The sequence below is a fragment of the Macrotis lagotis genome, chromosome 1, assembly GCF_037893015.1.
Source record: "Macrotis lagotis isolate mMagLag1 chromosome 1, bilby.v1.9.chrom.fasta, whole genome shotgun sequence".
In the NCBI taxonomy this organism is placed as follows: Eukaryota; Metazoa; Chordata; class Mammalia; order Peramelemorphia; family Peramelidae; genus Macrotis; species Macrotis lagotis.
The window spans coordinates 580818427-580832153 of record NC_133658.1 but is presented as its reverse complement, the minus strand read 5'-3'; the positions used below and the strand labels follow the sequence as shown (position 1 = coordinate 580832153).

The 13727-nt window shown below is 37.0% G+C and overlaps 1 protein-coding gene across 10 annotated transcripts in view; it reads left to right on the top strand.

The window, feature by feature from the left end:
- The window catches only part of SLC12A8 (solute carrier family 12 member 8), a 171037-nt gene that overhangs the window by 114433 nt on the left and 42877 nt on the right, over positions 1–13727 (top strand). For all 10 annotated transcript variants that reach the window (XM_074214709.1, XM_074214712.1, XM_074214703.1 and 7 more), the window contains 2 exons: positions 10833–10920; positions 13392–13479. In XM_074214709.1, coding sequence (XP_074070810.1) covers positions 10833–10920; positions 13392–13479 — 176 coding nt within the window. The remainder of the gene's footprint in view (positions 1–10832; positions 10921–13391; positions 13480–13727) is intronic.

Genomic DNA, 13727 nt, shown 5'->3' with positions numbered 1-13727 from the left:
GGTTTCTCTGTAAAGGAGATCAAAGTCATTATGAGGTTTGAGAGAGAAAGTCATTACCAGCTGTCAGGGGTCAGGAAAGACTTTGTAAAGAAGGTAGTGTTTAAGATGACCTAGAAAGACTGGGGAGGAATTCGATGGAGGGAGAGTGGGCATAAGGAACTGCAGGAATGGAAGAAGAGCCTGTCCAGGGGATGATGAATGGTCCAGTTTGTCCAGAGCATAGAGGGTGTGGGAAGGAACAGGATGAGATAAGATAGGAAAGGTAGAATGATAGTAGATGGGTTAGGGTTTTGAACTTCTCTCTCTGTAGTCTCTTAGATCTCTGTGCTGTGACTCCTTAACTCAGATCTTTTTGACTGCTAGTCTAGCAGTGTTCTAGTCACTATTTACTCAGAACTTCCTTTTTAATCTTCAAGTCCTATCTCTAGGTCATCTGTTGATCACTATTTTTGAGCCTTTTTTAATGACATGCCCTTCACTCCTTTAATCCTAATTTATTTATTTTAGTTTCTGGGTTCTCTTGTAATTGTCATTCAATTCTATCTGACTCTTCATGGTTCCATGAAGTATACTGTCCTTGAGATTTTCTTGGTCAAGGTACTAGAGTGGTTTGCCATTTCCTTCTCCAGGGGATAAAGGTAAGCAGAGGTTAAATTACTTGCCCAAGGTCACACAGCTAGTAAGTGTCTGAGGTCAAATTTGAACTGAGATCTTCCTGACTCTAGGCCTAACTCTCTGTCCATAGAGCTACTTAACTGCTTTCTGAGTTCTCTAGCAGCTTTAAAACCAGCCAACAAACAAAACTTCATCTCTCCCTGCCTATCTCTGATCCAGATAACTGGATTATCAAATCTTCTAGTTCATATTTCCATGACTAAATTGTCAGATAATCATGGAATTGTAGTTGCTAGAGTTTTCCACTCAGATAAATTATAAAATGTAAAGAAAATGGATTATAATGTAACTCACAACTGAGCCTGAGGAATCAGAAGTCTGAGGACAAAGTCCCAGATGTTTTAGCCAAACAGTACAGAGTTGAGGGTCCAGAATTCATTCCACCAGAAGTTGAGATTTGAGACCATCTAACTGTAATGGTAAATTTGGGCATGAACTTGGTGGGACCAATGCCATGGAGAAACTGTCATATGACTCTTACTACTAATACCAATAATAATATTAATAATGTAGTCCACAATAAATTGGGGAAAAGGGATACTTCTCTACCCAGACACTTGAAAATGAAAAGAAAAAGGCAATTTCATGAATATTTGTCAGAAATTGCAAGGGCCACTGTAGTAGGAGAAACAATATTTAAAATAATGATTAGAAATCTAAATGAGAATACCAGGAGAGCCTAAAGAGTGTGATGGGTGAGATGAAAATTAGAAATTAGTTGAGCTGAAATTGAAATGAAAAAACTCTTTGAGGGACACTCCAGAATAAGCACTGATGTTATTTTTTAAAATTTTTTAAAATTTTAATGTAATTTTTATTTTCAGTGGTAAAATCTTTTCTCCCCTCCCTCCCCTCCCACACCCATTGAGAAGGTAAGAAATAAAGAACTTATTATACAAATGAAATCATGCAAATATATTTGCTTATTAGCCATGTTGCAGAACAAAAGCAAGAAAATATTTTTAAATGAAAAAGAAAAAATGAAAAATAATTTTATGAATGTTATTTAGGTCCTTATAAAATCACTGAATCCCAGAGTTGGGAGGTGTTTAAGAGACCATCCAGTCTAACCCATATCTGAACAGGGATTCCTTATTCATGTACTCCAACAACATATAACATGGTAGTTGTCTTGGGTTTAGAGTCAGTATGAATTGTGTTTGAATCCTTCATCAGACACTTAATGAAGTGTGTCCCTGGAGGTCACTTAACCTTTTACAAACTGCCTATTATATTGTTGATTTTTTTCCCTTGAATATTTAAAATTGGATGTTCTGTAGGTAGTTCAAGTTCAACATGTCCAAAACAGAATCTTTTAAATTCAATTTTTTATTTTCTAATATTCACTTTTAAAATTGTGAGTTCCAAATTCTTTCCCTCCCTCTAACCCCTCCTCCACTCATTGAAAAAGCAAGCAATATGATACCCATTATATTTGTAAAGTCATGCAAAACATATTTCCATATTAGTCATGTTGCAAAAAAACACTAAGAAAAATAAAGTAAAAAAATATGTTTCAATCTTTACTCAGAGTTCATCAGTTCTCTCCCTGGAGGTGGATAGCACTTTTCATCATGAGTTGTTTGGGACTGTATTGATCAGAGTAGTTAAGTATTTCTTAGTTGATCATCATTACAATATTTCTGTTTCTATGTATAATGTTCTCCTGGTTCTGCTCACTTCACTCCGTTTTTGTTATTCAGTCATTTTTCAGTCATGTCCAATGCTTGTTGCCACCATTTGGGATTTTTCTTGGCAAAAATGCTGGCATGGTTTGCCATTTTCTTCCCCAGCTCATTTAAAGATGAGGAAACAGTCAAATGACTTGATTTTATTGATTTTTTTTTATGTTTACATTGCTGAAATTTTCCATTTAGCCCATAACCCCTCCCAGAGTCATCCTTAATATATCCCCTCCCAGCATTATCCTTAATAACAAAGAATAAAGAAGAGAGTAAAAAAAATAGTTTGGCAAAATTAACCCACATTCAATAAGTCTTATATTATTGACAGTTTTCCTTACTTAAATTTCTTCATATCTACAAAGAAGAGACTCTTTTGAGTCAAATTTGATTATTATTATTATTTCACAATATTTGATTTCAATTGAATTATTGAGCAGCAAATATTTATATAGCCCTTAATATGTACTAGAACCCATGCTAAATGTTTACTGTTCATCCTTATGATCTTCATTTGAAAATAAAATTGAGAATACATTTGATCTTCACAACAACTCTGGGAGGCAGATACTATTACTATCCCCATTTTGTAGATGAGGAAACTGAGTCAAAGAGGTAAAGTGATTTTTTTCCCAGGATCTCAGAGCTAGTGTCTGAAGCCAGATTTGAACTTGGGTCTTCCTGACTCCAGGCCCAGTTTTCTACCCACTGTGCCACTTAGCCTATTAGTCGGGATTTATTGGCAACTAGATGGTATAGTAGATAGTATGTCAGACTTGGAAGTTAGGAAGATTCATCTTTGTGGGTTCAAATCTGTCTTTAGACAAGTGTCCTGGATAAATCACTTAACCCTGTTTGCCTCAGTTTCCTCATCTATAAAATGAGCTGGAGAAGGAAATGGCAAACTGCTCTAGTATCTTTACCAAGAAAACCCCAAATAGGGTCCCATAGTCAGAGAAAACCAAAAATGACTGAACAGCAACATCATGAGCTGTGTATGTACTGTACCAGGGACTAGATTACAAAGGTGACAACTGTTCCTGCCCTCAAGGAGCTTACATTCTAAAGAGGGAAAATGTGTAAAGAATTAGGTATGGGACTGCTAGGTGGCAAAGTGGATAGAGCACCAGCCCTGGAGTCAGGAGTACCTGAGTTCAAATCTGGCCTCAGACACTTAATAATTACCCAGCTGTGTGACCTTGGGCAAACCACTTAATCCCATCTGCCTTGCAAAAAACAAAAACAAAAACAAAAACCTAAAAAAAAGAATTAAGTACAATTCAGATTAAGAGAGAGTAAATAAAAGTAATGTGAAAGGGGCTACTAAGTGATGCAGAGTATAGAGCACCAGCCTTGGAGTCAGGAGGGACCCAAGTTCAAATCCAGACTCAGACACTTGATGCTTTCTAGTTGTGTGACCTTGGACAAGTCACTTCATCCTGTTTGCTTCAGGTTCCTTTTCTGTAAAATGAGCTGGAGAAGGAAAGGGCAGACCATTCCAGTATCTTTGCCAAGAAAACCCATTTTGGGATCATGAAGAGTGGGTCACAACTGAAAATTACTAAAAGTTAGCAAAATTATTACCACAGTTTTTGTGTATTTCACGACATTCAGTGATGGGAAACTTTTTTTTTTCCTCCTGAAGTAACACATAACACTTTTGGACAGCTAAAATTATTAGGCACTTTTTCTTGATCAAGACTCAAATGATTTCTCATCTATAGCAGTCATGGCTCTTATTTCTGCTCTTGGGGTCCAAGCATAATAGGTCTGTCTTAAAATTTTTTCTCCTTTATTTCAGAAAAAAATTTATAGACAGTTTCTCATATGAAGGTCTCATATCAAAAATATATAAAGAATTTTTTGTCAAATCTATAAGAATACAAGACTTCCCCATTTGATAAACGGTCAAAGGAAATGAACAGGCAGTTTTCCAATGGGAAAAAAAGCAATTTATAGTCATATACAAATTATTATTTAGTAGAGAAATGAAAATTAAAATAACCTTGAGATCTCATTTTATACCTTTCAGATTGGCTAAAATAATTGAAGGAAAAAGTGACAAACATTGTAGGGGAATATGGAAAAATTGGGACACTAATTCATTGTTATTGAATTATGAATTGATCCAACTTTTTGGAGAGCAATCTGGAATTATATCCAAAGAATTATTAGGCTGCCTATACTAAGTCTATTTCCAAAGATGATTAGGGGAAAAGGAATGTTCTATATGTTCTAAAATGTTTATAGCAGTTCTCTTTATGTTGGTAAAGAATTGAAAATTGGAGAAATACTTATCAATTAGGGAATGGCTGAACAAGTTGTGATATAGGATAGTGAAGGAATACTACTGTACTATAAGAAATGATGAACTCAATGATCTTAGAAAAAACATGGAAAGACTTACACAAAATAAAGGAAGAGTGAAATGAGCAGAACCAAGAGAATACTGTATACAGTAACAGCAATATTGTTTTTAAGAGTAACTTTGAATGTCATTTTGACAATTAGAAATACCCAAATTAAATTTTAGGGACAAATGAAGGAAACCACTAGCTGCATCCAGAGAAAGAACTGATAAGTAGAAGTTTGTCTAGATTAATTTTGGTGGTTCTTGTCCTTTATTATCAAAGAAGACCAAAATGACATTAGTTAATGTCTTTTGATTTGTACATAAATTGAATTTAATTGAGGCAGAGTTGCATGAAGTTGTTGACCTCATTCTTTCTTCCAAAGTCATCATGTTCCAGTAGCAAGACAGAGTCAAAACAACCAGTGATGAGTTTAGATGCAGTGGATGACCTTGGTGTCTTCAATGTCTAAGCTTTTTTTTTTTTTTTTTAGGTTTTTTTGTAAGGCAAACAGGGTTAAGCGGCTTGCCCAAGGCCACACAGCTAGGTAATTATTAAGTGTCTGAGACCGGATTTGAACCCAGGTACTCCTGACTCCAGAGCCAGTGCTTTATCTGCTAGGCCACCTAGCCGCCCCATCTAACTAAGTTCTAAGAGCTCCCAAACACCTGGTTCAGTTGCCTTCAGGCCATTGGAACAAAGTGTTCTCATCCCTCATTCCATCAGTGGAAGACTTCATATGCTTGGGGGTAGACACTTCCCCCCCCCCACACCCCCAAACTCACCGATGAGTTTGGGACTCCCTTGGTTATCTTCAACATGGTTTAGTCCATCTGCTGAAAGGATTTAAGGGGGTGGGGGGTGGTAGGGGAGTGACTGTTGTGCATGTTACAGCTTCTTGAAACTACTTAAGAGTTAGGTTGCTCAGGTGGACATCAAAGGTGGAAAGCAAGGCTCTGAACACCCTACACTCCTGAATAATTTTACATATAAATAGAGACCTTTTTGTCTAACAGTAGCCATCTCTAAGGCAGGGTGAAGGGAGGGTAGAAAATGACTATGTATAGAAATCTGATCAATATAAATTTTAAAATGTGATAAAATAGAAGAAGTCCATAAGCATCACCTCTTTCCTGCTCAAGATGGTTTTCAGTTAGCAAATTCATCAGTATAGGAACACAACAAGCATCTGCCTATCCATCCATCTCATTTGAACTCCATCATGATTGTAGTCTGATTCCACTTTTGTTGGGGATTTCTACAGCCAGGAATTCTGCCTTGAATTCCAGTGGAGATCTCTTCTCTTCATATGTGTAATGGACCTGGTCTGGAATAAAAATTCGAGGCTAACTCTGACATGCTAATTTAGAGTTCTTAACTCAGCACCTGGTAATAACTGCTTATTGACTTAGTTTGACTGAATTTCTGTTTTCACTTCATTTTAAAGATGGGAAATAATATTATAGCAGACTCTTACAAGGGACAAGATAATTGCATTTGAAAATACTGAAGGGGTGGCAGTTATGAATGGAAAAATCTGCTTTTGCTGAGACACCACCCTATTCATCACAATTGTTCCTGTATCTTACTGAGCCAGTGAATCAGCCTTGCCATCGAGATAGGGGGAGGAGGAACGGTTTCTATTGTGTGTTGGTAGACAGTTAAGCTTGGGACCAAACATACCCATAGGGTGACTGGGTGGAGTCTCAGTAACACCATATCAGAAATACAGCCTGGACTGTATCTGAATGGTCTTATCATCCACAGAGACAGCCCTTACTGGAAAAAATAAAGTCCTTTTACAAGTGGAAACTTTCCTATTTCCATTATTCACATTGTCATGTTGGCTAGTAATCTTGGATTATTGTTGACTTCTTCTCCTTAGCCTCCCACGTATAGAATTTGATTCTTTTTTTGTTCTGTGTTCTACCAGACTAGCCTAGTTTACTACTTGCCTGATCCATCCAAAACTACCAAGTAATCTTCCTAAAATAATTTTCTCATCATGGCATTTCCCCAGTATGAAAATCTTCAGTGCATACTGTATGAGTAATTTGTAGGCTGATGACTCTAGCAGAATAAAAGCTATTTGTGAGTAGAAATTGTTTCATTCTTTATATTTTTATTCCTGTCCAGCTCCTAGCACAGTGGCTGATCACAGACACTTAAGATATATTTGACTGATTGATTAATTCTCCCACTCCCCCATTGCCAATGCAAAATTTCTCTTCTGGCATTTAAGTCACATGCTCGTCCGACTCTGTCTCCTACTTCTCTCATACACAATTCCTGCACTCCCAACAATCTAGAAGAATCAGTGTCCTAACTGTACCCTAATTGATTATATCAATGATTACTGTTGAGCCTTCAAGCTTTATTCCCCTGTCTATAATTCCCTTTCCTCTTTCTGGTTTGAAGAGTAGTAGAAAGAGTACTGGAATTGGAGTGAGAGGGGAAAAGAAGTATAAGGAAATAAAAGTAAGCACCTGCTATGGTCCAGGAAGTACACAAAGTACTTTACCAATATTTCCTTTTCAAATCTAGTTTCTAACCCATGTAGTAATGATATCTAAGACTATTGCACTTTAACTTTGCAAAACACTCTACATATCTCATCTCCTTTGATTCTCACAATTGGAAGGTAGGGGTCATTGTTATTCTTCCTGTTTTACAGATGAGGAAACTGAGTCTGGAAGAGGTTAAATGACTCCACTAGTGTTGAAAAGCTAGTGTCTGAGGCAAGTTGTGAATTCTGGTCTTTCTGACTCCCAAGTATTCTATCTATTATACTTCACAAGTACTGTGTTTTTTACATATTGATAATTTGTAGCAACCCTATGTCGAGGAAGCCTATCAGTGCCATTTTTTTCAACAACATATGCTCAGGTGTCTCTGTGCCACATTTTGGTAATTCTCAAATATTTTAAACTTTTTCATTATTATTATCTGTTACGGTGATCTATGATCAGTGATCTTTGATGTTACTATTGTAATTGTTTTGGGTTGTCACTAATCATACCCATGTAACACAGTGAACTTAATTGATAAATATTGTGTGTGTGTTTTATTTGCTAGCTTCCCTATTCCCTTAGAAACAACAATATTGAAATTAGACTACAATGTAATAACCCCTAAGTATTCAAGTGCAAGGAAGAATTAATTGATGTGGCAAACTTCATTGTTATCTTTTTTTTCAGAAATTGCTACAGCCACCCCCAACCTTCAGTAAACCTTCAGCTTTCATTGTTCAGCAACTGCCAGCAAAAAGATTAGGCTCCTTGAAGTCTCAGAGGAAGATTAATGTTTTTTAGTAATTATTTATAAATAAGTTATGTACATTTTTGACATAATGCTATCATACATTAATAGACTAGTATAATATAAACATACCTTTCACATGCACTAGGAAATAAAAAATTCATGACTTGCTTTATTGTGATATATTCTCTTTATTGCAATGGACTAAAACTGAACTTACATGTCTGTACCACTTACCTCTTAGGACTGTTCTAAGGAGAGAATACTCTGTAAACCATAAAATATGGGAACCAGATTCCTGCTTCTGCTTCAAGGTTCAATTCTCAAATGCTGCCTTTTCCAGGAAACCATCTCTGACCATCACAACCTACAATCTTTCCTTCCTCTTAGGTCTTATTGCATTTACTCTTAGAGTATTCCTTTGATCTTTCATTTTCTTCTTTTTTGCAGTTACTTAGCTTTTCTTGATCCTAACTTATACCTTCTCACCTAAGACATAATCTCCCTGAGGGCAAACATTCTTCCCAGACAAAACCTTATTAGCAATAGAGTATAACAGAAAAAGGCCTGGGAGTCTGAAGAGTTGTGCTCAAATTTTGGCTCCCCTATTTATTCCCTATATGACCTTGAGCAAATTGTTTTATCTCTCTAAGACTCCATTTCCTCATCTGTAAATTGGGAGAAATAATGTCTGTTCTTCCTCCTTCACAGAGACGTTATAAAGATAAAACTCTAAAAGAATATCAGCTGTCAGCTGCTGTTGGTTTAGTGTTTTTTGTCAATAGTGATAGGTGAAACCTGAGAATTTGCCCTTAAATATGATCAGAGAATCAGAAAATTTTAGAGTGAAAAAATAGCACTGGCATTGTCTAGTCTAATTCATGTCCTTCAAAGAGATTGGATGGCATGGATTGCCTATCATTCATTTTTTGTTCCATAAGTGGAAACCCAGTGCCCCTCAAGGGAGTCAGATTTACTTTTGGACAGCTCTGCCCTAGAGAATTTGGGAGACCTCTTTTTCAAGTTAGACCCATTACTCCTGGTTCTTGCCACTAAATCCAAACAAAACAAGTTTCATGCTTTTGCCTTTTCCATACTTGTAGATAGTTAACTTGTTCATCCTAAGTGTTCTCTTCTCTAGTGAATGGATCCTCATTTTTTTTTTTTTTGTCCTTCATTTTCGAAGAAGACAGCAACTTCAGGGAGATGATGTCATGACAAGGATGTGAATTGGATTGCTGTGCTAAGTCTCCAGGCTCACTTTCTCCTCCAGAGCCATCTGGGTCTGTGGCCAACTATGGAACAGGATGATTGGAAAATGAATGGCCCTGCTTGTGAGGCAATCAGGTTAAGTGACTTGCTCAAGATCACACAGCTAGTAAGAATCAAATGTCTAAGGCTGGATTTGAGCAACTGACCTCCTGACTCCAAGGCCCACTGTGTCACCTAGCTGCCCCAATGGATCCTCATAAGGCATAACTCATAACCCTTCACCATTTAGATTGCCACTTTCTCTAGTCTGGCTTCTGACCTCTTTATTCAATTGATAATGCTCTCTCCTAAATTAGCAATGTATCTGTCAAGGGTGGGATTACCTTAGGATTTTGTACTTCTCTTCTTCCATTATACTATGATCTTTTTAGCTCCTATGGATTCAAATATATGATTCTCAGCTCTACTTGTCTTGCCTTAACCTCCAGATATGTGTCTCCAATTGCTTATTAGATACCTCAAACTATGTATCCTATAGACATCTTAAACTGGAGACCTCTAAAACTGAACTCATTATCTTTCTCTTCAAACCCTCTTTCTATCTTTTTACTGTTGACCTCTCAGCCAGGTTGGCAACTTAGGTGTCATGCTTAACTCCTTCTCATGCATTATAGCTATTCTGGGCCAAGATTTGGAGTTGGAGAACATATAGTATAGGAGCTCTTACTTGTTTTTATGCCTATACTGCCTACCTCATAGGGTAGACTCCTTTGTCCATCTGGTGAATCCTATGGAGTCCTTATTAGAATAACAGAAATAGTAGCCAAGTTTTTTAAAAACTGGAGTTTTAATGGGCCTCAGTTTAAGAATTCCTTCTTTAATCCCTCCTTCCCATTTTAGGGCAGCTAAGTGGTACATGAATAGAGTACTAAGTCTGAAATCAGAAAAATTCATTTTTGTGAGTTCAAATCCAGCCTCAACTGTGTGACCCTGGCAAGTCACTTAATCCTATTTGCCTCAGGTTCTTCATTTGTAAAATGAACTGGAGAAGGATGGCTAACCACTTCAGTATCTTTATCAAGAAAACTCCAAATGGGGTCATGAAGAACTGGACATGACTGAACACAACAGCAATTATCTTGACTTTTGGTTGACTCCTGATATTGCAAACATTTGAAACCTGTATCAACCATCTCAATAAGGACAGAAAGGGCATTGGATGAATCAGAGGCCTTGTGTTAGGTCTGGCATCTTGTCTCTGATAGGCATCCTTCCAGCTTGGTGGAGGGAGGGGGAACTCGGTGTGGAATGTCAAGACCTTTGTGTTGGTTGTCAGATCCCACCACCATCTCACATTATGTTTGTCCCAAGATAAGATGTTTTTGTTGCCGTCCAGAGCTTTTCTCTCCTGACGATTGCCTACTCTGAACAAAGATCCCTTTTGTAGTTTTACTGATGCCTCACAGGTTGCTAGGGGAGATTCAGAAAGAGCCTGATTATAGCAATGCAGATGGTAGGGATGGTGATGGGATGGCATCCACAGAGCACTGGATTTGGGGTCAAAAGGTGGTGGAATGGGACTGGGCAGCAAAAGGGGAAAGATGTTTGTTAAATGCATGGTGATGCTCCTCTCCTTTTTTTCGGTGTCTTTCAGGAGTCATGGCTGGTTTCAACATGGGGGGTGACCTTAGAGAGCCCGAATCCAACATCCCGCTTGGCTCATTGGCAGCAGTTGGCATATCGTAAGTTCCCAACTCAGCAGGCAAAGGAAGAGAGAATCTGAGAGAAAGGCAGAGGGAGAGAGAAGAAAGGTTTTCTTTTCTGTGTAGAAGCCCTCCCCTGACTGGGGCTGGTCTACTTCATATTCCAATTTACCCTTTAATAACCAGCCAACTGGAAATAATCAAGTCTGGCTTTTCTTCAAATGATCATCCATTAATACCCTCTGCACTGGCAGGCTCAGGAAGGAGCTTCATTAATGCAGAAAGGAACAGTTTTTCCTTTCCTCTCTGCCCCCCACCCCATATTCCTATTATGACCATAAGAGATTTATTAACCCTGGAGTTTCCAAGGTCTTTGAAAGTTTTAAATTCTATCTTTTTTTGAGATGGGGGCTCAAATTGGAACCTGAGTATCAGGAGATTTCAGATTGAGGTTTTAACTCAAATTATACAAGACCTCTGATCCTAGACTCTATAGAACTTAGTTTTTCTATTTCTATATAAGGACGTGATTTTTTTTTGTCATAAATATAAAAAAAAATTTTTTCTACTTGTATGATGGGAAGAATTTTCCCTGGCCCTACACCCATCTTAAAGAGTTGTGAGGATAAAATGAGTTAACAAAGCTGACTGTTTTGAAAGTAAAAAGGATTATATAAATGTATTATACCAATGCTAATTATGATGCAGCATAATTAGCATTATTATGCATTTATGTATAATTATTCAATTATATATAATTTATAAATGACAATTATAATTATTATATAGTTTACTTATTAGAATACTATAGTATTCCTATAGTCCTGATCTTTTTGTTGTTGTTGTTCAGTTTTATTTTTAATTATGTCTAACTCTTTGTGACCTTCATTTAGGGTTTTCTTGTCAAAGATACTAGAGTGAGATTTGATGTTTCCTTCTCCAGGATGTGGAAACTGATGCAAAGTGGATTAAGTGACTTGTCCAGGGTAATAGAGTTATTGAGTATCAGAGGCCAGATTTGAATTCAGGAAAAAAGAATCTTCCTGACTTCAGGCCTAGTACTCTATCCCCTGCCCTATCAGGCTGCCGATTTTAGCCCATCCTAATAATATGGTCTCTATTGACCAGGTCCATTGCAATAAGCTATTTATTGAAAATTGATTATTATTATTAGTTTTAAGAAATTAATAATTTCAAATTAATATTATTAAAAACATACATACACAAAATGTTTTTAATGAAACAAATTTAGAAGATGTATAGTCATACTAGAGTCAGATAGTTCAAAAGCATGGAAGCACAAAAGGTGAGGGGGACCACATTTTAAAATAAGTCACATTTACCTGAAGATTAGATTGGATTTAATCTGGAGGAGATTAAATGTGAAAATATATGTGAAAAGACATGGAATCATGAAACACTATATAAATGTGAGTTGTTATTATTCTATTCTGTTTGCTGTAAAAATGTGTATTAAATAACTTCTATTTCTCCTGCATAGTGTGTATGTTGGGGCAATAACCTCCTGATCTAGCAGGGTTGTTATTTATTGTGTCCCAGCATAATTTATAAGTGAGCTCTGTGTTGTTATGAATACTCTTCAGACTCATTGTCCTGACTTGCCCAGATCCCTGAAGTGTCCTCTCCGTGAGTAGTGTTGTCTATGCTTCTACTACTGGGAGACATCAGCAGGGGCTCAAATCCTTGAATTCTCTGTCTGGTGGCCAGCATCATAGGAACTTGCCAAACCCTTTACTTTTTACAATTTTATTTTGTATTTACTCATCTGTGTACATGAGAATGTAATCTCCTTGAGGGAAAGGATTTTGTTTTGTTTTGTTTCTGCCATTGCCTACAACAGTTCTTAGCATCCAGGAGGAATTTAATAAATGCTTGTTGAATGAATGGATTCCTTTGGCTTGCTTTTGGGAGGCCATTCAGCCTGAGGTCTTTCAGTTACTCCCCATCATAGCCCTATTCTCTCTTGTTCTCTTTTCTATTTCCATCTTTCTTCTCTATTTATTTTGTAGTATTAGTCTACTGAAATGTAATTAACTGGCAAATAATTTTTCAGAAATTAGTTTTTGTACAAAATATTGCATTTGTAGAAGCAGAATAGTATGGTAGATAGAATGTAGGAAGATCTGGTTAAAATATTTCCTATATACATCATGCGACCTTGGGCAAATTCACTTAACCCTAATTACCCAGTCAAAAGTTACTACCAGTAACACTTAGGAGCAGTATGACCTGGGCAATTCTGTTAACCTTTCTTTGCCTCAGGTGGAATAGAGCTTTCTCTCTCTCTCTCTCTCTCTCTCTCTCTCTCTCTCTCTCTCTCTCTCTCTCTTTTAATTCCTCTTTTAGAAGAAAAACTTAAGATTATTAAATGTTTTATTTCTGTATTGCCTCAATTAATGTTTCAGTCCCTACTTTTCTCATATTCGTTGCATCATGAGAGACACATTTTTACAGTACACAACAATGTCCTAAACAGTTTTTCTTTGCAGGTGGTTTCTTTATATCATCTTTGTCTTTCTGCTGGGTGCCATCTGTACCAGAGAGTCCCTTCGATATGATTTCATGATAGCAGAAAAGGTAAGTCTTACTGCAAGAATGATTTTGCCAGAACTGTTCCTCTCTAGTATTAAAATATATACCATTTAAGAGGAGGGTGATATGAAAAAGGCAGCTTTCCATCTTCCAGTTCTAAATCTTATGCTCCTGGTCTTTGTGGAAGAAAGTGGACTTTTGGTATCATGAAGGAAAGCCCAAGTCTTTCATTTCAAGGAGCTACTAGATTCTTCATGGTCTTGTTGGTTCAATGAAATGTTATGAAATACGTA